The sequence below is a fragment of the Ylistrum balloti genome, unplaced genomic scaffold (genome assembly GCF_031769215.1).
Source record: "Ylistrum balloti isolate Yb309-2 unplaced genomic scaffold, AGI_CSIRO_Ybal_v1 Utg370840, whole genome shotgun sequence".
NCBI classification, from domain to species: Eukaryota; Metazoa; Mollusca; class Bivalvia; order Pectinida; family Pectinidae; genus Ylistrum; species Ylistrum balloti.
The window spans coordinates 2,196,833-2,219,080 of record NW_026782484.1 but is presented as its reverse complement, the minus strand read 5'-3'; the positions used below and the strand labels follow the sequence as shown (position 1 = coordinate 2,219,080).

Sequence of the window (22,248 nt, the reverse complement as noted above, 5' to 3'; positions counted from 1 at the left end):
TCCACATACCATGGTTAGTGACAAAGTCTCAGCTCCAACCCAAAGTCCACATACCATGGTTAGTGACAAAGTCTCAGCTCCAACCCAAAGTCGACATACCATGGTTAGTGACAAAGTCTCAGCTCCAACCCAAAGTCCACATACCATGGTTAGTGACAAAGTCTCAGCTCCAACCCAAAGTCCACATACCATGGTTAGTGACAAAGTCTCAGCTCCAACCCAAAGTCCACATACCATGGTTAATGAAACAAAATCTCAGCTCCAACCCAAAGTCGACATACCATGGTTAGTGACAAAGTCTCAGCTCCAACCCAAAGTCCACATACCATGGTTAATGAAACAAAATCTCAGCTCCAACCCAAAGTCGACATACCATGGTTAGTGACAAAGTCTCAGCTCCAACCCAAAGTCCACATACCATGGTTAGTGACAAAGTCTCAGCTCCAACCCAAAGTCCACATACCATGGTTAATGAAACAAAATCTCAGCTCCAACCCAAAGTCGACATACCATGGTTAGTGACAAAGTCTCAGCTCCAACCCAAAGTCCACATACCATGGTTAGTGACAAAGTCTCAGCTCCAACCCAAAGTCCACATACCATGGTTAATGAAACAAAATCTCAGCTCCAACCCAAAGTCGATATACCATGGTTAATGAAACAAAAGAAGCATTTACACGGAAACATAGGATTTCTGAAAAAATAAGCTTCTGCTTCATCGATACCAACCACAGTCCAATCCCAGTAATATTATCTTCTTAAATAAGAACCAGATTGAAAACAACGGAACCATTAGTAAAACTAACGAGTATCGAAACAAGTTAAATATACACGCAAGAGATACAGAAACGCAGGGTAAACTTTGAAGATGATTCTAGGCAAGACGTCGAGTATAACTTTCAATATTTTACAGCAATAATGAAGATGAATCCGGCTAGTCAAATGCAGGTATGTCACCCATTTGCTCTCTCCACAGCCCTGATTCTCCTAGGCATGGAGTTCATGAGTGAATTTATCCTCCTCTTTGGGATGTTGGCCCATTCTGCCGAGAGGGCTGCTCTCAGTTGGTTGGGCCAGAGTAACAGAAGGAGGCTGGCGTCGTCGAATCTGTCTATCCAGCTGGTCCCACCAGTGCTAAATAGTGAATAAGTCGGGGCTGTATGGCGGCCAGTCCAGTGAGTGAATATTGTTGTTAGTGAGAAAGTCACGACAGATCCTCGCTACATGGGGCCGAGCATTATCCTGCTGGAATGTGAGGTTGTTTTGCTGCAATGATGGGACAACATGGGGTCGGAGGATCTCATCTCTATACCTAGCTGCAGTTAAATTACCCGCTACCACAACCAGTGGTGATTTAACTTCGTATGAGATTCCTCCCCACACCATAACCGATCCACCCCAAACCTATCCGTCTCTAATACGCAGCAGTCGGCAAAACGTTTTCCACGACGTCGGTATACACGACGTCGACCGTTTGCTTGAGACAGAGTGAGCCGGAAGGAACTCATCAGTAAACAAGACCTGCCTCAATAGAAATAGTTGGGAATAAGACGTTCTATACTGCAAATGTGGACGCCGAAATGTCTGGCAAGCTTTGACCTTGCATAATCATCGCAATGACCTGACCCCTCTTAACTTCCGTAAGCTGTGCCATTGTTTAATGCTATCAGAAATTAATCAAAATATCTGGAAATGATGTGTCTCTATGAAGACTACCTAATGGTATGACGAGTAGTGTAACTCAATTTCACAACACTGCTGTGCACGAGATTTTCGCGTTTCGTGCTTTCCCCGGAAGACATCGTCACGCAATACAATAATGCAACATTAGATAAGGAGCACGTGCTCTGTAACCTAGAGAGTTGCTTGACCAATTTTCATTGTTTTTCAACAACGCGTTCGCAAGATATTGCAAATAATGTCAACCTGCGTTTCTTTAATACTGGAGTATATATTTCTTATCCGTTCAGAAATATATAATAATTCTAGAATAAAATTAGTTGGAAAAGTTTCTGAAGATGACGAATGGAATATTTTTGTGAAGTAAATGTGATCAGTATTTTTAGCCTAGAATCTGTAGATAACTTAGCATTTCCTGTACTAATGTAAATAGTCTGCAGCCTGCTGCTTTTTTAAAGTCACCATGGAATTTATCAAACATCTACACATTCCTTAATTTCGCTTTGAGAACGGTAGTCAGAAAACGGTGGTTATGGAAATAATGTCTTCGTCATACATAACAATCTAGTATGTAATGATTAATCTGGCGTCATTATTTGTGTTACTAGGACAACTAATGTGAATATGCATGACCATGTTGCTCTCTGTTGACTGAACATATTGCATGATCACATGCCCTAACAACCAATCTGACCCCACAGCTACTGTGACGTAGGCAAACGGTAATCACTGATCTGACCTTTTGGGACAATGGTCATATATATATACAAAGGAATCTTGAAGTGTGGGTCTTCACATTAGCTTGGAACAATGTTGTCTCTGGTGCTAGCCTGTATCATTGTAGCCGGTGTAAGCTTAGAAACAAAGGCCGCCTACACTACAGGTAAGTCAGCCTAGAAACAGGGACCGCCCAGACTACAGGTAAGTCAGCCTGGATACCACCTACACCTAACGGTTAGTCAATCTGGACTCCACTTACACTAACGGTAAGTAAACCTGGATACTACCTACACAACAAGTAAGTCAGCCTAGATGTCATCTGCACTGCAGGTAAGTCAGCCCGGGTGCTATCTATACTAACGGTATGTCAGTCTGAAAACCACCTACACCACAAGTTAGTCAGTCTGATGGCACCTGCACCACAGGTTAGTCAGTCTGGTGGCCACCTACACCACAAGTTAGTCAGTCTGGTGGCCACCTACACCACAAGTTAGTCAGTCTGGTGGCCAACTACACCACAAGTTAGTCAGTCTGGTGGCCAACTACACTACAAGTTAATCAGTCTGATGGCCACCTACACTACAAGTTAGTCAGTCTGATGGCCACCTACACTACAAGTTATTCAGTCTGGTGGCCACCTACACTAAAAGTTAGTCAGTCTGATGGCCACCTACACTACAGGTAAGTCGGCCAGGAGCCATCTACACCACTAGTTAGTCAGTCTGGTGGCCACCTACACTACAAGTTAATCAGTCTGGTGGCCACCTACACCACAATTTAGTCAGTCTGGTGGCCACCTACACCACAAGTTAATCAGTCTGGTGGCCCCCTACACTACAAGTTAGTCAGTCTGATGGCCACCTACACTACAAGTTAGTCAGTCTGGTGGCCACCTACACTACAAGTTAGTCAGTCTGGTGGCCACCTACACTAAAAGTTAGTCAGTCTGATGGCCACCTACACTACAGGTAAGTCGGCCAGGAGCCATCTACACCACTAGTTAGTCAGTCTGGTGGCCACCTACACTACAAGTTAATCAGTCTGGTGGCCACCTACACCACAATTTAGTCAGTCTGGTGGCCACCTACACCACAAGTTAATCAGTCTGGTGGCCCCCTACACTACAAGTTAACCAGTCTGGTGGCCACCTACACTACAAGTTAATCAGTCTAATGGCCACCTACACTACAGGTAAGTCAGTCTGGTGGCCATCTACACCACAGGTAAGTCAGTCAGGAGGCCGCCAACAATTACAAGGAGAAGAACATTTTGTAGTTCCGTATTTACAATCTGATACATTGTACACATATAAAAATTGAATTCACAGTACCGATGAAATGCGCTTATGCTTAATTCGATGTGTTTTTAAAGTTATTTTAATAATATATATGTAAACAGAATACGTGTATTTGAACATGTATAACGCAACCTAGTGAATAAGAGCATCCCTGATTCAGAGCATTACAAAGTAGAAACTCTCATACCTGTGATTCTATTGTTCAGTTTTAACCATGTTTTGTACCACTAGTGTATCTTATTGTATCAATAAACAAAGTGTACTGCCTACTGTAATATTATAGTTAAAACGTGTCTATAACCTACTTTACTTTATTTAATGAAAAATGCGTTGGATAGTCATCATTTACCCTTTGTTATCTGATGAAAGTACAAACTGCACAATCAGTTTATCTTTCTTAATATAGTCAACACTATATAAAGGATATTTACGGACTCCTTGGTCAGCCTGTTAAACAGTACACGTCTTATCAGCATGGGATCGATTCAATATGTTCTCCGTCATTTAATACAGCATTCTGTTTGTCTTCACACTGAACTGTGAAGCATTGTTTTTTTCGTCTGTGACAATTTGTTTTATAATTGATTGTCAACATTTTTAGAAAAATGTTACACGATCTTTAATTGGCTGTACTATTAGAGTTATGATATACAATTTTTTATTGGTTGCACAAGTAGAGCTATGTTATACAATTTTTTATTTGCTGCAGTAGTAGAGCTATGTTATACAATTTTTTATTTGCTGTAGTAGTAGAGCTATGTTATACAATGTTTTATTGGCTGTAGTAGTAGAGCTATGTTATACAATGTTTTATTGGTTGCACTAGTAGAGCTATGTTATACAATGTTTTATTGGTTGCACTAGTAGAGCTATGTTATACAATTTTTTATTGGTTGCACTAGTAGAGCTATGTTATACAATTTTTTATTGGTTGCACTAGTAGAGCTATGTTATACAATTTTTTATTGGCTGTAGTAGTAGAGCTATGTTATACAATTTTTTATTGGTTGCACTAGTAGAGCTATGTTATACAATTTTTTATTGGTTGCACTAGTAGAGCTATGTTATACAATTTTTATTGGTTGCACTAGTAGAGCTATATACTTATTTTTGAGAAAGAAATAACCTGTGTAAAGCATTGTTTCCGTTTAAAGGCATTAATTCATATTTACTTAAATTATGCTCATATCTTTTCCCCATTATCTTCATCTTCGAAACCAGGTTCAATAGGCAATAATAAATCTGAAAGATGTAAACATGTTTTTGTATACTGGTAGTATATGTGATACTATGCGACTTACATCTAAACCACACACCATCTACTGAGACAGCTGGTGCTACATCACTTAATCCAGTGCTAATATTGTTAGAATTACATCGGTACTTTTGGAAGATAACATCAATTTAATCTGAGAGAAAAGATTTTCGGACTTTTTAATTTGATTTCTTCTTTAACATTTTCATTTTGATAGTTTCAAATACCTTTCTTTTATTTCACAGCGTTAGGTAGACTTCCTTAACAACTTTGTTTTTGTATGGTACTATAACATTTTCCTGCATTTCTAGTATCTTCCACGAGCCGGATGTAACTATCAACGAGATCAGAATATCTTTATACAGTATATAATTTTGAAATAATACATATTTCTGGTATGAAACTAAGCATTATATATGTTTATAGAATGTGGGCTTCTTCCCGCTGACTTCATTTTCCTGTTGGATTCTTCCGGAAGTGAGACAGCAGTTAACTTCCAGAAACAAGTTGAGTTCCTAAAGAACTTCACTTCTCGCTTCACTATTGGCCCAAACAACACTCAGTTTTCTTCTGTCACCTTCTCAACTGGAGTACGGAATGACTTCGATCTTAATGAAAATCAGAACCAACAGGAGCTACAGAGTGCCATCAACAAGATTAGTTACATGAATGGAGAGACTGAAACACATCTCGCTCTTAATTTCGCCAAAACACATAGTATTGCAGGTGAGTGGCCTTAGAAGGATGTGCATCCCTTCCTATAGACTTTTATTAGGTACTTCGCGTTGTTCAGAGTAAATGAAATGTTAAGATATGATGAGACAATGGGCAATGACGTTAACCTCGATATTAGTCAACAGATTTGGCTGTCAATAACGTAATAACAACTCAGCACACCTCTTCGTATTGTTTAATCAGTTTTGAATAAGTCATCTCCATGTGATATCTAGATTGAAACTTACACAAATGTTAGATTTTACATTGACATATTACTCTTTGAATTTCTACGTATGTCTTTGATTATTTGAGCACTTAAAACAGGAATTTCTATGCATTACCATTAAAACACGGATGAAGTATTGATGTCAGACACAATCGGTTTTTACTTGTGATTTGCTAATTTATAATGTTTAAGCTTCTGTTCTCCCTATATACCTGATCAGTTTAATAGATTATGTATCATACTAAGGCTCCAAGTGCTGCGCATATATCACAATCCCGATAATATGATGATATCTTCTGCTCACCTATATCCTTTCGACGATCGGATGATTCAGTTTTAAAAAAAGGGATCCGAGGCAGAAAACAGAAAGTTACAATGTCGCTCAGAATAAAAGTATTGATATTTTCATTTGAAACAATGCGAATATCATTCTTTTTAGCCTTGGAAGATGCACTGGGAAGCAGTGTTTGTAGCATGCGCATTAGACTTTTATTTCGGAAATAAACAATTATTACACTCTCTCTCTCTCTCTCTCTCTCTCTCTCTCTCTCTCTCTCTCTCTCTCTCTCTCTCTCTCTCTCTCTCTCTCTCTCTCTCTCTCACACATAGTTGTCTAGGTCTATAAGTGGTTATACCATCGCAATTTAGCTCATTACGCGTTTTTCGTTCAAACGTCAGATGAAATTTCTACACTGTTGTCTTCTGAATTGTGTTAGTTTTATATAGTACTGTAGGTGATGCTTTGATGTCCAAAATTTACATGTTATGTTTTCACAAGAAAAAAGAATCAATCGGTGATCTGTTTTGAATGTTTTTAGTACAATACGGTGGGAGACCCGGGGTCCAGAAGTACATAGTAGTAATGACGGACGGTAAATCGAACGAGCCTAATTTGACAGTGAACTACGCAAACGTACTCAAACAACAGCCTAACGTGACGATCATAGCTCTTGGGATAGGCAGTGCCGTCGATACCTCCGAACTACAGGCCATAGCCACGGACAGCAAACACGTGTTCACCGTCAGTAACTTTGACCTTCTCAACGTTCTGGAAAAAGAACTGACAGACACCACATGTACAGGTATTTATAGATGAGGGAATGAAATGGACTCGTGACATATCCAACAACAAAAATGAAAGTTCTGCTTATCAGTAGTTTTAATTCAAACTCCAATTCGGTGAAACAAGAGTCAAATACGAACAAAATAAATATTTTCACGGAAATCTTTAAAAATTATACAAGGAGAATAAGGCCAGGTGTTCCGGAAGAGTAAACGTCTTCTGCTTCAATCACTATGTAAAATTTGGTCCGTCCAAGAAAGTAATGTCAAATTCCTAAAAGAGAAGAAAACACCGGAACCACCAGGCATACTAATGATCATCAAACACGTCATACTTCACAAGTAAAAAAGAAAATGTTTAACAACTATGATCTTTCCCACAAATTTCATCAGTTGGCATCTCTTAAAAATCTCTGAATTTACCTGTCAGCTGTAGATAACCGTGATATTTGGAACACATTCTCCAGTATGGAATCAACTGTGGCATGTAAACACCATATGTTGGGGAAGCAACGATTTATTGCTATTAAGAAATGGAAAATTCACAATAGGGAGATCAAAACACACATTTACCATACCTGTTGGTTACCGTCGGGAACTTCTTAAATGAAACCGAATATATCGGACTATGTAACAAATGTAAGAAGGGCGCGATAATGAAATTTATTAATTGGCAAATTAATGAAAATTGATATTCTTCCTTGATATTTTAGGATAATTGATATTTTTAACAAGCGAAATGACTAGTAGTTAGCTTGAGTTGAAAATCTGACATACACCAGATCTCGTGGAATTTCATATTCGTCAACAATTTTGTTTCACTATCCAATCTGTCCCCAAAACCTGTAATATCTAGAGTAAATGTAGCGTTTGTTTTCATTACAAGTGTGTGGCGATGAGCCTGCTGACCTCGTGTTTCTATTGGATTCCTCTGGTAGCGAAGGTTCTCGCAATTTTCAGCTGCAGCGTCAGTTCGTGTCCCTGGTGGTGAATGAATTTGATATATCTGCGACAGGCACACAAGTAGGTCTAGGGACCTTCGCTACAACTGCCAGAACCCAAATTAGCCTTCAGCAGTACCCGGATAAAGCATCTCTCTTGCGAGCGATTGCACATGTCTCTTACTCGGATGGCGAGACAAGAACCGACCTTGGCTTACAGTTAGTTCAAAATGACATTTTCAGAAGTCATGGACACCACCATGTAGGCCCTAGAGCTGGTGCAAAGAGATTCGTTGTTGTTTTAACAGACGGCAGATCCAATGAGGAGCAACTTACAGTGCGCGCAGCGGAATCACTCAAGCAACATGTTGATGAAGTTTTCGCGATTGGGATCGGGAACGCCGTAGACAAACACGAATTAAATTCGATAGCAACCAATGATGGACAGCATGTTTTTAACGTAAAACATTTCAACAACCTTGACAGTATCCATGGCAACATTGTTAAGGAAATTTGCGAACGTAAGTTGTATGTTACTGCTGAGTAAATATCATGTACCTTGTACTTCTACTCATAACAATTCTTTTGTAAGGTTCGACTCCTTCTTAGTTTCTATAGGAGTTCTTATAACACAATCAGTAGTAGAAATGAGTGTGATGTTCTGAAGACTATACCGTTACCTTTACCAGACAAATGACCAATGACGCACGTAGAATTCAAGATGTTGAAGAAATGACCAAGCTGTCCTATAATCCTATATACACTAAGTTCGAAAATAGTGTGACGAGATGAAGAGCAGATTATAGATAAAAAAAAGTACACTAGATGGTAACGATTTAATGTCAACTCGTCTCCGCTTTGTTTTAGTCATGATCATAACATGTTGTCATCTTGAATACCCGATTACTGTTTATACACACAGTTAACATGTCTAAAATGTGATGATACCCATTTGGTAGACTTTAAGATTAAGACGTGTTAATACAAAAAACCCAAACAACACTGAAAACGGTAATTTCTTTTATCTTGTGTTCAAATTAGCTTAAATTAGATACAGTTGTTAATATTATGGACTGTTTGCGTCTTTAGTGTGAGGATTGAAAGCTTGAGGCCAAAAGTTCGAACAACAACACTTTTAGAAATGCGCCTGATGTCTTTGTCTGCTATAAACTATTTTCATTTAGAGAAAACTTGTATTTAACTCGGCCTTTTATGTATCTAACAGATCGAATTCCACCCCCGACCACAACTCGTAAGTATGCAAGTTTATCCGTCATGATACGGAATTTGCTTATTTTCCATATGTAACATAATTAGCGCAGTAATTAACAGGTTTTTAAAGACAGAACATGGTTATCGAGAACAATCCTTGGAATGAAATTATTATCCAAGAATGTTGAATGCGATGCTGACGTAGACAGATTCTATTTTGAGAGAAGCATTTGGTCAGTTATACATGTCCTCTTGTCTTTCTGACAGCTATTCCCACTACTGTTACTACAACACCTACTACAACCACCACAGTTAAACCAGGTACTACATTAATTATAGTTCATTTAAACATTGTTTGTGATTTTTCTTCTGTTGCTTTCTTAACAATAGGACTAACAATCAGCTAGGTTTGACCGAAAAAAAAAAATTTATAATCCCTACAAAACAGTGTTTTATCATGATGGACAGAAAGGGAAAAAATAATAAAAACTAAACAAGACCTTAAAGCAAAATGAAAAATACTCATAAGATTTGATGTAATTGTTATTGATGCTATATTTTAATATCATATTATTTTTTTCAGAATGTGGTCCAAAACCAGCTGACATCGTTTTCGTTCTCGATTCTTCAGAGAGTGAAAAACAGGAGAATTTTACGAAGCAAATAAATTTTGTATACAACTTTGCCAAACGATTTGAAATAGGTCCAGATAATGTCCAATTCAGTACTGTGACCTTTTCATCTGAAATCAGGAACGACTTTTACCTCAACACCTACCATCGCCGAAATAACGTTCTTCATGCTATCCAAAACCTAAAATACATGGGTGCCGGAACCAACACGTCCCTTGCTTTAAAATTCGTACGAGAGAACAGTTTCCTTCCGGCAAATGGTGGACGGGAAAACGCTTCCCACATTGTTATTGTAATCACCGACGGACAGTCCGCTGATCCAACAAGCACCGCAAAGGAGGCTAACTCTCTCAAACACTCAGTGAACAAAGTATTTGCTATCGGTATCGGTGATCAGCTAGATACTGCCGAACTCTCAACCATAGCATCTAACCACCATCCCCTGACTGTCACCAACTTCGATCTCTTACACACAATTCAAGAAAGTCTTGAAAATGCTGCATGTGAGACACAAAGAAATAATAAAATTTAATACAATGTTTACGACAAAAGTTTTACCTCATCAATGGCGTTTGAAATGTCAGACAAACAAACAAATTTCAAACCTTTTAGCAATAATCTTTCAGCAATTGTTAGGTCAATAAATGAATGAAAATGTGTGCTTTGATATAAAAACTGATTTTGTGTGCAAATTGCATATCCAAGCAGCGTTACTCAATGAGCACTATAAATATTAATGTTTTCGCGGGCGTTTAGGTGATGATGGTGGATTCTTGATGATTAGAACATGTTTCTAAGACGCTTCGCCCCATCCTCAGAACCACGACAGGTACATCATAATCATGATATCCTCAATTTATCTAGACAATTCTAATTCTATGTGAATGTACTCATTTTGTCATTCTTTTCTTCTTACAATAACTTGTTGAAAGGCAGTAAGTGAGTAGATTGATTGAACAGACATCTTCCGTTAGCTTATGTATTACAAAATTTAAATCAGTTTAAATATAATTGTCTGAGAAGGTGATTTTTGTCTACATAGTAAAATAACGAGTTCTCCAACCATACAAACTAGAAAATACTTTACTAATTAAATTATTTCTCTGGTTGACCGAAAAAAGAGAAGAAGACAAAGTTCGACATTACTTAGCATACTTTGTTTTTCTGCCGCCATCTTTGGTTCCTGAATGTCGGGATATTTTTGTGGAAATTCTCAAAATTTACAATCTTTGCGATTTCGTCTTGTCAGTAATCTGATACGCCTTTTTGTGAAGATTTCCAACTATTCAAGAAGAATTGACATAGCTTACATGTATACCTGTGTGGGTTCTAGCATCAATTGATATCTTACTTACCTGTCTTACTAGATAACAGATTTACATACCGAATAGTATCGATCTATTTTAGAAGTAAGTCGTGTAGGTACGTCAGCTCTATAGATGTGTTATTCATGCGTTTACAATCAAAAGAAGAAAACATGCATTTTTGCGATTTTGAAAGGTTCGCTAAATTTGAAAAATAGATACGCACAAAATTTTCAATATACGGTATATTTTATCATCAAATATGATACCAAAATGTATCATCGAAACATTGTAAAAGACATACAAGTGAATATCATCATTAAATACAAGTTAGATACAGTAGAACCAAACAATGAATTCAACTGCACCATGAAGCTGTTTCATCCTTAGAGGGCTAGTTGGTGATGTTGAAGGCCTAAATTTGGAGACCTAGGAGACTAAAATCAATACTAATAGAAGAAAATGTCAGTATCCAGACGAGGGGGTGCACTAGCTCCATAACTCAAGAAAATTCTTTATTTCCATATGTCCAGTAATTTTCAAGTGTTTCAAGTACATTTGTACATTTGTGTATACTCTGAACTATGTAATTAATTCAAACGTGACATGCAGGTTGCGGCAAACCTCGAGGACTAAATGTCCACCTGCAGTGTCTACCACCTGCAATCTCGAAGACTGTACAAAAGACACAAAAGCGATAAGCATCTTTGTCGAACTATATCATCTTTGCCACAAACAACTGAATATCGAACTATGTCATTTTATGACGGCACAAATGCAATTAATAGATTATATATCAATATAACAAAATGAGTGCATGCCTGAGTAGGTATAATGATTGGGGAAGGTTTCGTTTCAATTTATCACAACATCTACTGCACACATATTCTGATGTGTGCAAGCAAAATAGCATCAAACCGAGCTATGGAACAGGGAAGAGGATGAAATGGTAAGAGATAAACCTAGGTTATCAAGAGGATATTGTACGTGTTATTATACACATATGTGTAAACAAAATCGTATTTAAAGAGTGAAAAAAGCAAATTTAGGGGAAACTGTACGACCATGAAATGGCACAAAAGCATAGTTCATGCTCTGAATTATGTCCTTTTTTCTTGTCATTTTTATTATAGAATTTATCTGTATATCGAAAATATTTGATATGTATCTTCATTAATAGTCACCATACTAACAAAACTAATGAACAATTGTTTCGTAGCACGTTATTTTTTTTCTTCAGAGATAAAAAAAGGTTCAAAATTATTTTATAATCTTTTAAATAAATCAGAATTGATTCCAACAGGCACCAAAAAATGGAACTCACTGTTAGACGATATTGACCACTCATCATGGACTAGGTATCATAGAATCCCATTCCAGGTGACAGTGCAAAACTTCAATGGTTTCAGTACAGAGTAACCCATTACATCTTGGTAACCAATTCTTTACTTTTCAAACTAGGACTAGTTATCTCCCCTCTCTGTGTTTTCTGTAATACTGAAACGGAGACAATTACCCATGTTCTATGGGAGTGCCAGGAAGTTCAAAACTTACTTCAGTGTTTTAAAACATTATTAGAAGCTTTATTAATCCCTTTCTCGGTAAACAAAGAATCGTTTATTTTTGGCTTTCTCTTTCAGAACTCTTTTCCCAGTAATCGTGTTGACAATGAAATTGTCATAATCATAAAACAGTACATTTATAGAATGAGATGCTTTCACAACTCTCTAAATATAAATGTTCTTATAAATAAAATTAAAGAAAACTATTCAATCCAGATATATATTGTAAAAGGTAAAGAGGACAAAGAAAAACAAAAATTTGAAAACGAATGGAAAAAATGGGAGAAATTACTTAACCTGTAGTCTTTCAAATTCCACAATTCAGTTTTAAATTTTTACTACTCATTATCTCTTGATGCCCCTGTCTTAGCCGAATATTTTAGAAGCACATATAAGTAGTTTCAAATAAGTAGTTTTTGCAATTGTACAACAAAAATATCATCATTTCTTGTCTTCAACATTCTACCTTCAGACCCCCCCCCCTTTCTCTCTCTCTGTCTCTGTCTCTGTCTCTCTCTCTCCCCTAATGTGTGTGTGTGTGCATGCGTGGTTTATGGTGAGTGTGTGTGTGGGTGTATGTGTACATAATCAAAATATAATATTGACAGTGTATATATGATGATGATGAGGATGACAATAATCAATGTTTGATGATGATGATGATGATGATGATGATGATGATGATGATGATGATGATGATGATGATGATGATGATCATTGATCTATGATGATGATTGATCAAGCAGATGACGATGAAGTGACAATGATGATAATGTGATGATGATTGATGATGATGTGATGATATTGATGACGATGAAGATGATGCTGATGATGATGATGATGATCATGATTTTGACATCACCGGGTTTCACGATGATGATGAATGGTATTGATCTATGTGATTGTGTGGGTATATGCCATTGTGTGTTTTTTGTAATGTCATTCATGTTGAAAAATGTGCAAAAAAAAAAAAAATAAAAATTTTAAAAAATAAAAACAAAAAAGAAACTGAGCAGTGACCGACTACTAGTTCCCCTTGTTTCAATGTGACTTCGTCGATCTATGGCGTCGTCTGCATTGACATGTCAACAATAAAGAGATTTGTAATGCGATTATCAATCAATAATACACTTCTAACAGCTATATATTCTCGCAGATATGCTACCACTATAAAACATTTATTAATAGGTATTCCGTTTACCATTGAAAAAATTAACTTTGGTTGGTGTCCACAATGGCAGTTTGAACATTTATTAAGATTAGCGCTATGGACTTCTCTTCACACTTAGAGTTAAGTTTACAATTAGAAAAAATAGGGAAAACTTCTCTTAACATGAAAACATTCACACGAACAAGCATTAACCGTGCCTTTTTTATATTGTAGATAAATTTAGAACTACTAAACAAGAAACATACCTGAATGTTCCCTGTCATCTACTTATCAGTCAAGAACGGCACGTTTGTAGCAAAGGTGAACAGATATAACACGCCTGCGTCCTCGCCAATCTGCCAGTGTTCCTTGGGCCTGCCCACAAGTTCCACCATGTTCTTCCTCGTCCTTGTCGTCGCTCTTTGCGCTCAGCTCCAGTCGGTTTACTCCGCAGCTTCTATAGGTAAAGACCATAATTATTATTTATCTTATGACTACCTTGGTACGGATACATAAATGTGACCGCATGTAATTACATTCATTGTGACTGCAGAACTCAATTCATAGGGTATTCTATCATGTCACTATCATGCTATATCGAAGTACGACGTCCATGATCAAATAATTGAAAGTGAAAACAGGTTTTTTCGTAAATGTACCCACGTGTTCTTGAAAAATGTGGTAAAAAATGTGTTATGAAATATTTTTCGTTTATAGCATATGCTCCAAATTGTCATTTGTTATCTTCAATTCGCAAGAACTGGAAAGAAAACTTAACAAAAAATCGGTTATAAATTATCATGGAGCGGGATTTTTCGCACGTATTTCTTTTTATTTTAAAAATTACATGTTTTATTTTCTTCTTATTGTAAACGCCCTATTGATAATAATGACAGGCTACTTGGTGTCTTAATCTCTTATCTTGTATGACTGGTAAGTTAAATCTCAAGTTTATGTTAGAATCTGTACTGATACATATGTAAGCTACACCCATTTGAATTTATTCAAGATCTTCAAAAAACGTCTTTTTCATTTTGACGAAATCGCAAATATGAAACACGAAAAAATTGCAGAAGGTAAATTTTAGGGATTTTCAGAAGAAATTCAATAGCGCAAACATATCCAGATATACGCTATTGAATACAATGTAAGGATCTTTTAACGTCATTGTTATATTCCAGTGGTTTCTAAATAAGCCTTAATTTCATGCATAACCGCACGAGTGGATTGTGTAAAAAAAACATTTCAGTTTGCTTGCTCGTTATCTGTTTAAAAATGAAGAGCTACCTCTCTCGCACAATATTTATTATAATTCGAAATCTATTTTCTTTTTAAAAATATTTATCTGTGATATAATGTATTAATTTAATTCAATTACTTTACTGATTGATTTCGTTTCATGATTTATCCCCCTGAACGTTATAGCCACTTTTTCTTGACTTATGAATGATCCAACAGAAAACAGCAGACAAAGTCCATAGTCACCATGATAAATCATTTGGTTTGACACTTCACCATTTTTCAGTCATGTAATCCTTTAACGCATCGTCGAACTCTTTTTAGAAAGTGGGGCTTTCCTTTGAAATTTTGGTATTGTTTTCCAAAAAGAACTCCACGAAATGGAAAGTATTTTTCCTGTCGAAGAATTATATTATCAATATGTCGATTTGAGCAAAAATAACTTACATTCCTTTTGTTTGCTGCAGTTATGCTGTCATTTTGGTTAAAGACGTTGTAATTAAGAATGGTTTTTAATGACTGCAATGATACAAGTCAGCCATTAAAGATGCGGGATTCTGGCATTATTATAAGGTTGACAGCATACCATGTAAAACTACGTAGAAAATGCTCAGAAGGCAACAGCGCGAAAGTGATACATTTGTTGGTGAAATATAGTTTAACGTCTTCTTGAAAGTTATGATTGTAGGAAGACAGGGTCCAAGGATATAAACAAATCAAATCGAGTTTTAGAGTATTATCATTTCATAACTGGGACAAAGTAGCAGGAATTGCAGAATAAACGTGACGGTACTGTGTTTTATATGGCTACATAAATGAACTTCTTTATCGCATAGAATGTGGACTCCTCCCCGCCGACTTCATTTTCCTGTTGGATTCCTCCGGAAGTGAAACATCTGTTAACTTCAAGAAACAAGTAGATTTTCTGAGTAACTTTAGTTCACAGTTTACTATTGGCCCAAAAAACACTCAGTTTGCCTCCATCACCTTCTCAACCGGTGTACGCGGCGACTTCGACTTGGACGAAAATGGGAACCAACAAGACCTACAAAATGCCATCAAACATATACATTATGTCAATGGAGAAACTGCAACACATCTGGCTCTTAACTACGCTAAGTCACATACCATAGCAGGTAAAGAGGAGTCTTAAACTTAATAATGTAGTCTGTGTATTTTTTACCGTTGTAGTACATGTATGTCACATATCTAGTTCGTGTAAATATCGGTGTTCCTATTTTGTGTACATTGTCTTTGTTTTTGATTTCTCACATCTGAACATTATAGAAATACAGAACTCACACAATCCAAAAAGGGTGATTTTTAACAACATATTCATATAATTGACCTGGTGTAATATACCCTAATGTTTACGAAAACCTGAATGACTTCCACGAAAATGCGCTTTATTTTCTAGTCGTCGAATGCAGAATGTTTCCAAAAGTTTGACGACCTAGGACTCTGAGAAATGGCATTTAAAGTTTTGCTTTCAGTTTTTTTAATTTTTTTTAAAATATCAAACATAGTTTGTGAATACATGTTTAAAATTGAATTTCAAATTTGTTTTTTAGAAACCTTGAAACATATACTATATATATAATATTTTTATATGGTTTAATATGGATTCATTCTCACTAATATATATATATATATATGTGTGTGTGTGTGTGTGTGTGTGTGTGTGTGTGTGTGTGTGTGTGTGAATTATGAGAACTTCCGATTAAAATATTATTTGAACTTTCCAAATTACCAAAACAATGACTGTAACATGCCAATTGTGCTATTCAGTAACTGACTGAATTATCTTTGTCACTTTCAGGGTAACCCACTTTTAGTTACTAGAAAACAGAATGGAAAATTAAGCATTCTAAACAAATTTTACGAATCAGTTGTGGTGAAACATGCTATTATTATTGTTTAACTTGTAGAACAGAATGGGGGCCGTCCTGGTGTGCAGAAGTACGTTGTGGTAATGACCGACGGGCGGTCTAACGAGCCACAATTGACAGTGAACTATGCCAACGCCCTCAAGCACCAGCCTAACGTGACGATCATAGCTCTTGGGATAGGCAGTGCCGTCGATAACTCCGAACTACAGGCCATAGCTACGGACAGCAAACACGTGTTCACCGTCAGTAACTTTGACCTCCTTCACGTTCTAGAAAAGGAACTGGTAGACACAACATGCACATGTATGTAGCATTCCTTGATGAGCTACTTTCAACTATTTAAAGATAAATCTAGGGAATCATCTATCATATAATGTCCATTTTGAGCCTTTGTCCATCAATTTTAAAAGAAACATTATTGACATCTTCCCGCAATTTGTTTCATCTAAACTGGATAATATTCTGGAAGATATTCTTAAACAATCAATTAAAACACATTCACAAAGAGCTCGAAGGAAAATAGTTAAGCATCGCAGCTGTAAATATATCTACAAACACTAGACTAAATTAGACATGATATATATCTATGCCATTGACAACGTCCTTAATTCGTTTTAGATGAACCTCTACATATCATTACTTTTTCAGTGTGTGGAGACCAGCCGGCAGATATCGTGTTCCTTCTTGATTCTTCTGGAAGTGAAGGAAACTCTAATTTCCAGTTACAAAAGCAATTTGTATCTTCGGTAATTAATGATTTTGAAATTTCCCGAACCGACACACAGGTCGGATTAGTAACATTCTCTACATCAGCAACGGCTGAGATCCACTTGCAACAGTACAATACTAAGCCATCCCTCATTCATGCTGTGCAACAAGTTACCTACAAAAATGGAGAAACACGGACGGACATAGGACTCACCACTGTTGAGAGAAACATCTTCCATACTCATCACAATCAGGGACCACGTCATGGAGCCAAACGTTTTGTGATTGTCCTAACTGACGGTCGGTCTAATGAAGAAGACTTAACAGCAAGGGCAGCCCATTCTCTCAAACGACACGTTGACGAAGTTTTCGCTATAGGAATCGGACATGCTGTGGACAGGGACGAGCTCAACAATATAGCAACAGATGACCACCATCACGTGTTCACCGCCGGCAATTTCCATGATTTACTTAACCTCCAAGGAAACATCGTCAAAGAGATTTGTGAACGTAAGTGGAATTAGAAAATCTGATATGGCAGTGAAATAAATCCATCTGGATGTTAGGTTAACTGTGGTGGTCATCGTTTTTTCGACTGAACTGAACAAATTACAAATTTAAGTTTCTTTTCAATACTATATGATATAATACTATTTCCCACTGACTTTTGAAAAAGCTTACTTACATAACTAACAGAGGAAATTTTATCCGAGCAAAACTTGTCAGTTTGACAAGATAACATGTAAATCAGGCAGCTATATTTAGCCTTTGAATCCCATAATTCTTTGCGCATAACACATTCAAGGAGGAAAACAACAATGGTGGAAAACGAGTATGCGAAAGAAAACTACGACTGAATCTGTCACAAACAGAAAACTATATTGGAATGGAGATACCGACCAATTCCGCATGATATAATAATACGTTATATGTTCTCTGCTGATTTATATCTATAAGAATAACCGTCTAGCTGACCTGGTTGTAAACTGAGTCTCCCACATCTTTGTACATTCTTCTTTTGTTGATGCAGCTCTTATTCGGCATACATCGTGAAGCTTCTAAATGAAGCTTGGGGTCGTACAATTATTAGTAAATAATTATCATGGTCAAATAGACATTATATCGTCCAATACGGATTAGACAACAGGAAAAGACATCTGAGAGAAATGCCTATCTGTGTTGGAAAGTTTACATTTCATTAGGTGCGCAACCTCCTACAATACTTTATATAACTTTCCTAAACGAGGGTAAGGTTATTTTATTGCGCTTTTTGCGCATTTAAAGGACGAGTCGTCGTTTTATCGTGTTAGGTTTCACAGAAAATATTCAGAGAATTACGTTGTATAAAGAGGGGTTGAACTCCATTTCCTTACACTATAAATCCGTAACATAAAAGAAGTTTATAATGATTTACCACAATTTTGGTATCACAGAAAAATATTTTAAAATGATACTTAAACTCACCAAATCTTCTTGTCCTGTTCCAGATCGTGTCGTTCCTCCAACTACAACTGGTAAGACGATTTGATAATGTTATGGTGCTTCATCCCAGATAGCAACATCAAAAGAATATTGTTATGGGATATGGACAGTAGTAATTGTGTTATCACCCGAGACAGCCAGTTAGCAGATCTATACAGGTTGTAATGAGACGGATAGTAGTAATTTTGTTATCACCCGAGACAGCCAGTTAGCAGATCTATACAGGTTGTAATGAGACGGATAGTAGTAATTGTGTTATCACCCGAGACAGCCAGTTAGCAGATCTATACAGGTTGTAATGAGACGGATAGTAGTAATTGTGTTATCACCCGAGACAGCCAGTTAGCAGATCTATACAGGTTGTAATGAGACGGATAGTAGTAATTGTGTTATCACCCGAGACAGCCAGTTAGCAGATCTATACAGGTTGTAATGAGACGGATAGTAGTAATTGTGTTATCACCCGAGACAGCCAGTTAGCAGATCTATACAGGTTGTAATGAGACGGATAGTAGTAATTGTGTTATCACCCGAGACAGCCAGTTAGCAGATCTATACAGGTTGTAATGAGACGGATAGTAGTAATTGTGGTATCACTCGAGACAGCCAGTTAGCAGATCTATACAGGTTGTAATGAGACGGATAGTAGTAATTGTGTTATCACCCGAGACAGCCAGTTAGCAGATCTATACAGGTTGTAATGAGACGGATAGTAGTAATTGTGTTATCACCCGAGACAGTCAGTTAGCAGATCTATACAGGTTGTAATGAGACGGATAGTAGTAATTGTGTTATCACCCAAGACAGCCAGTTAGCAGATCTATACAGGTTGTAATGAGACGGATAGTAGTAATTGTGGTATCACTCGAGCCAGTTAGCAGATCTATACAGGTTGTAATGAGACGGATAGTAGTAATTGTGGTATCACTCGAGCCAGTTAGCAGATCTATACAGGTTGTAATGAGACGGATAGTAGTAATTGTGGTATCACTCGAGACAGCCAGTTAGCAGATCTATACAGGTTGTAATAATACGGATAGTAGTAATTGTGTTATCACCCGAGACAGTCAGTTAGCAGATCTATACAGGTTGTAATAATACGGATAGTAGTAATTGTGTTATCACCCGAGACAGCCAGTTAGCAGTTCTACACAGATAATTATTACTTATTTTAGTACCACACTTCTCGCCAACTTGTGAAAATTGTGATATCAAAACTACAAACAGGACAACCAGAGCAAAAAAAAAAAAAAACCATGATATTGTTTTATTTTTTGGTTGTATTTGTATTTAAATAGTGTTATCTAAATATTCAGGTATGACATAATCTATCAATTTAAACTATCCTAATTCTTTGCTTAGCTACGCAATATATCTGATAATGTAATGTTTTCTCTTACAGCTCGCCCGACTACAAAACCCACTACAAAACCCACTACAGTCACAACAACTCCAACTACCACAACAACGGTCAAGCCAGGTAAAATAGTTTGATGTTAGTGTAAACCATCAACACAGGTAGATTTGGACACTGGCAGAACCAGACCGTCAAAATAGTTCAAATTTGGTAGTGTCAAAATTGTAGATTGACAACACAGCAAGCATTGGGCAATGTCAGATTTCAAGGCCGTCAAAACAGGCAACAATGAGGGATTTCTATATTGTAGAACTTCAAATCATAACATGGGTCGGTGTTAGAATTGCAGACTATAAAAACAGTCACTTTGGACAAGAGTAGTTTGAGGTATCATTTCATGCCGATTTATAGGTAGATATCTTAGCAAAATTTGACAGTTTATTGGGGCTTCCTATTCTTCAACCTTAGACAGGTAAATATCCATGCTTTTTTTCGGTGTGATATTTCCTTGTTGCACCATAGGGTTGAGAAAAGCTACGCGTGCTCTTTGCATGATTTGAGTGATGTCACTGTCGTGATCCGGAAGTTAAACTACTTTCATAAGGTCACCCACATACACTAGTTCGTCACCTACTCAAATTTTGTTATCCTAAAAACTGAAATATATATTAAAGATATTAAGAATATTAAGAATATAATTTTATTTGATCTTTTATTATGTACACTAGAAATATATATTGTGTTAGACTGAATCACAATGAGTGAAGCGTCCGAGGCGCGGGCCTCGTCACTCTTCTTTCCCCATCCACGTTTTTTTTTTTTTTTTTTTGTTTACACAAAATACACTTCGTCTTCCACTAGAACAAGGAAATCAGGGTATGAGAAAAATAATCTTTCACTCCCTTTAGGGTCAAGTAGAAGGATATCTACTCTCTATCATTTATCAATCCTCCTTTTGACAACTTAATGTCATTCCACCTTGGGTGAAAGATTCGATTTGCTTGATGAAGATAACTAGACTAGATTGAGTCATATATGGACTATGCTAGATTTGATTATGCTAGAGACAGTAATACGGCATGTTGAAAAGATTAGTGTTTCTGAAACGGGTAACATATTGGAAGGAACTGTTTTATTTTATTTTTTTCTTAAATAGAATGTGGAGACAAACCAGCCGACATCGTTTTTGTGCTGGATTCCTCTGAAAGTGAAAAACAGGAGAATTTTACGAAGCAAATAAATTTTGTATACAACTTCGCCAAACGATTTGAAATAGGTCCAGATAATGTCCAATTCAGTACTGTGACCTTTTCATCTGAAATCAGGAACGACTTTTACCTCAACACCTACCATCGCCGAAATGACGTTCTTCATGCTATCCAAAACCTAAAATATATGGGAGCCGGAACCAACACATCTCTGGCTTTAAAATTCGTACGAGAGAACAGTTTCCTTCCGGCAAATGGTGGACGGAAAAACGCTTCCCACATTGTTATTGTAATCACCGACGGACAGTCCGCTGATCCAACAAGCACCGCAAAGGAGGCTAACTCTCTCAAACACTCAGTGAACAATGTATTTGCTATCGGTATCGGTGATAAGTTAGATACTACCGAACTTTCAACCATAGCATCTAACCACCATCCCCTGACTGTCACCAACTTCGATCTCTTACACACAATACAAGGAAGCCTTGAAAATGCTGCATGCAATGACTAGAATCCAAAACACGCAATAAAGCATTATCTAATCATCTGTCGAAAAAGTACTTTTTATATAATAATCAATTAACGAAATGATATAAAATCAGAATGA

At 37.0% G+C, this 22,248-nt stretch overlaps 1 protein-coding gene across 1 annotated transcript; it reads left to right on the top strand.

The window, feature by feature from the left end:
• The first annotated feature begins 282 nt into the window (after positions 1-282).
• LOC132558923 (collagen alpha-1(XII) chain-like) lies at positions 283-22,152 on the top strand. The gene is made up of 15 exons (XM_060223539.1): positions 283-514; positions 914-1,063; positions 5,379-5,678; positions 6,714-6,977; positions 7,844-8,419; positions 9,124-9,150; positions 9,378-9,431; positions 9,694-10,245; positions 14,054-14,221; positions 15,798-16,133; positions 16,926-17,189; positions 17,535-18,104; positions 19,082-19,108; positions 20,479-20,556; positions 21,590-22,152. The coding sequence occupies exons 1-15, from the start codon at positions 283-285 to the stop codon at positions 22,150-22,152; spliced, it is 4,161 nt and encodes a 1,386-aa protein (XP_060079522.1).
• Positions 22,153-22,248: the final 96 nt, after the last annotated feature.

Bases quoted from the DNA above. Each gene is read 5' to 3' on its own strand.
- LOC132558923 (XM_060223539.1), top strand. From the start codon at position 283: ATGGTTAGTGACAAAGTCTCAGCTCCAACCCAAAGTCCACATACCATG. The intron at 14,222-15,797 runs GTAAAGACCATA...GGTACTGTGTTT, and splicing joins TTACTCCGCAGCTTCTATAG to TATATGGCTACATAAATGAA. The intron at 17,190-17,534 runs GTATGTAGCATT...TTACTTTTTCAG, and splicing joins GGTAGACACAACATGCACAT to TGTGTGGAGACCAGCCGGCA.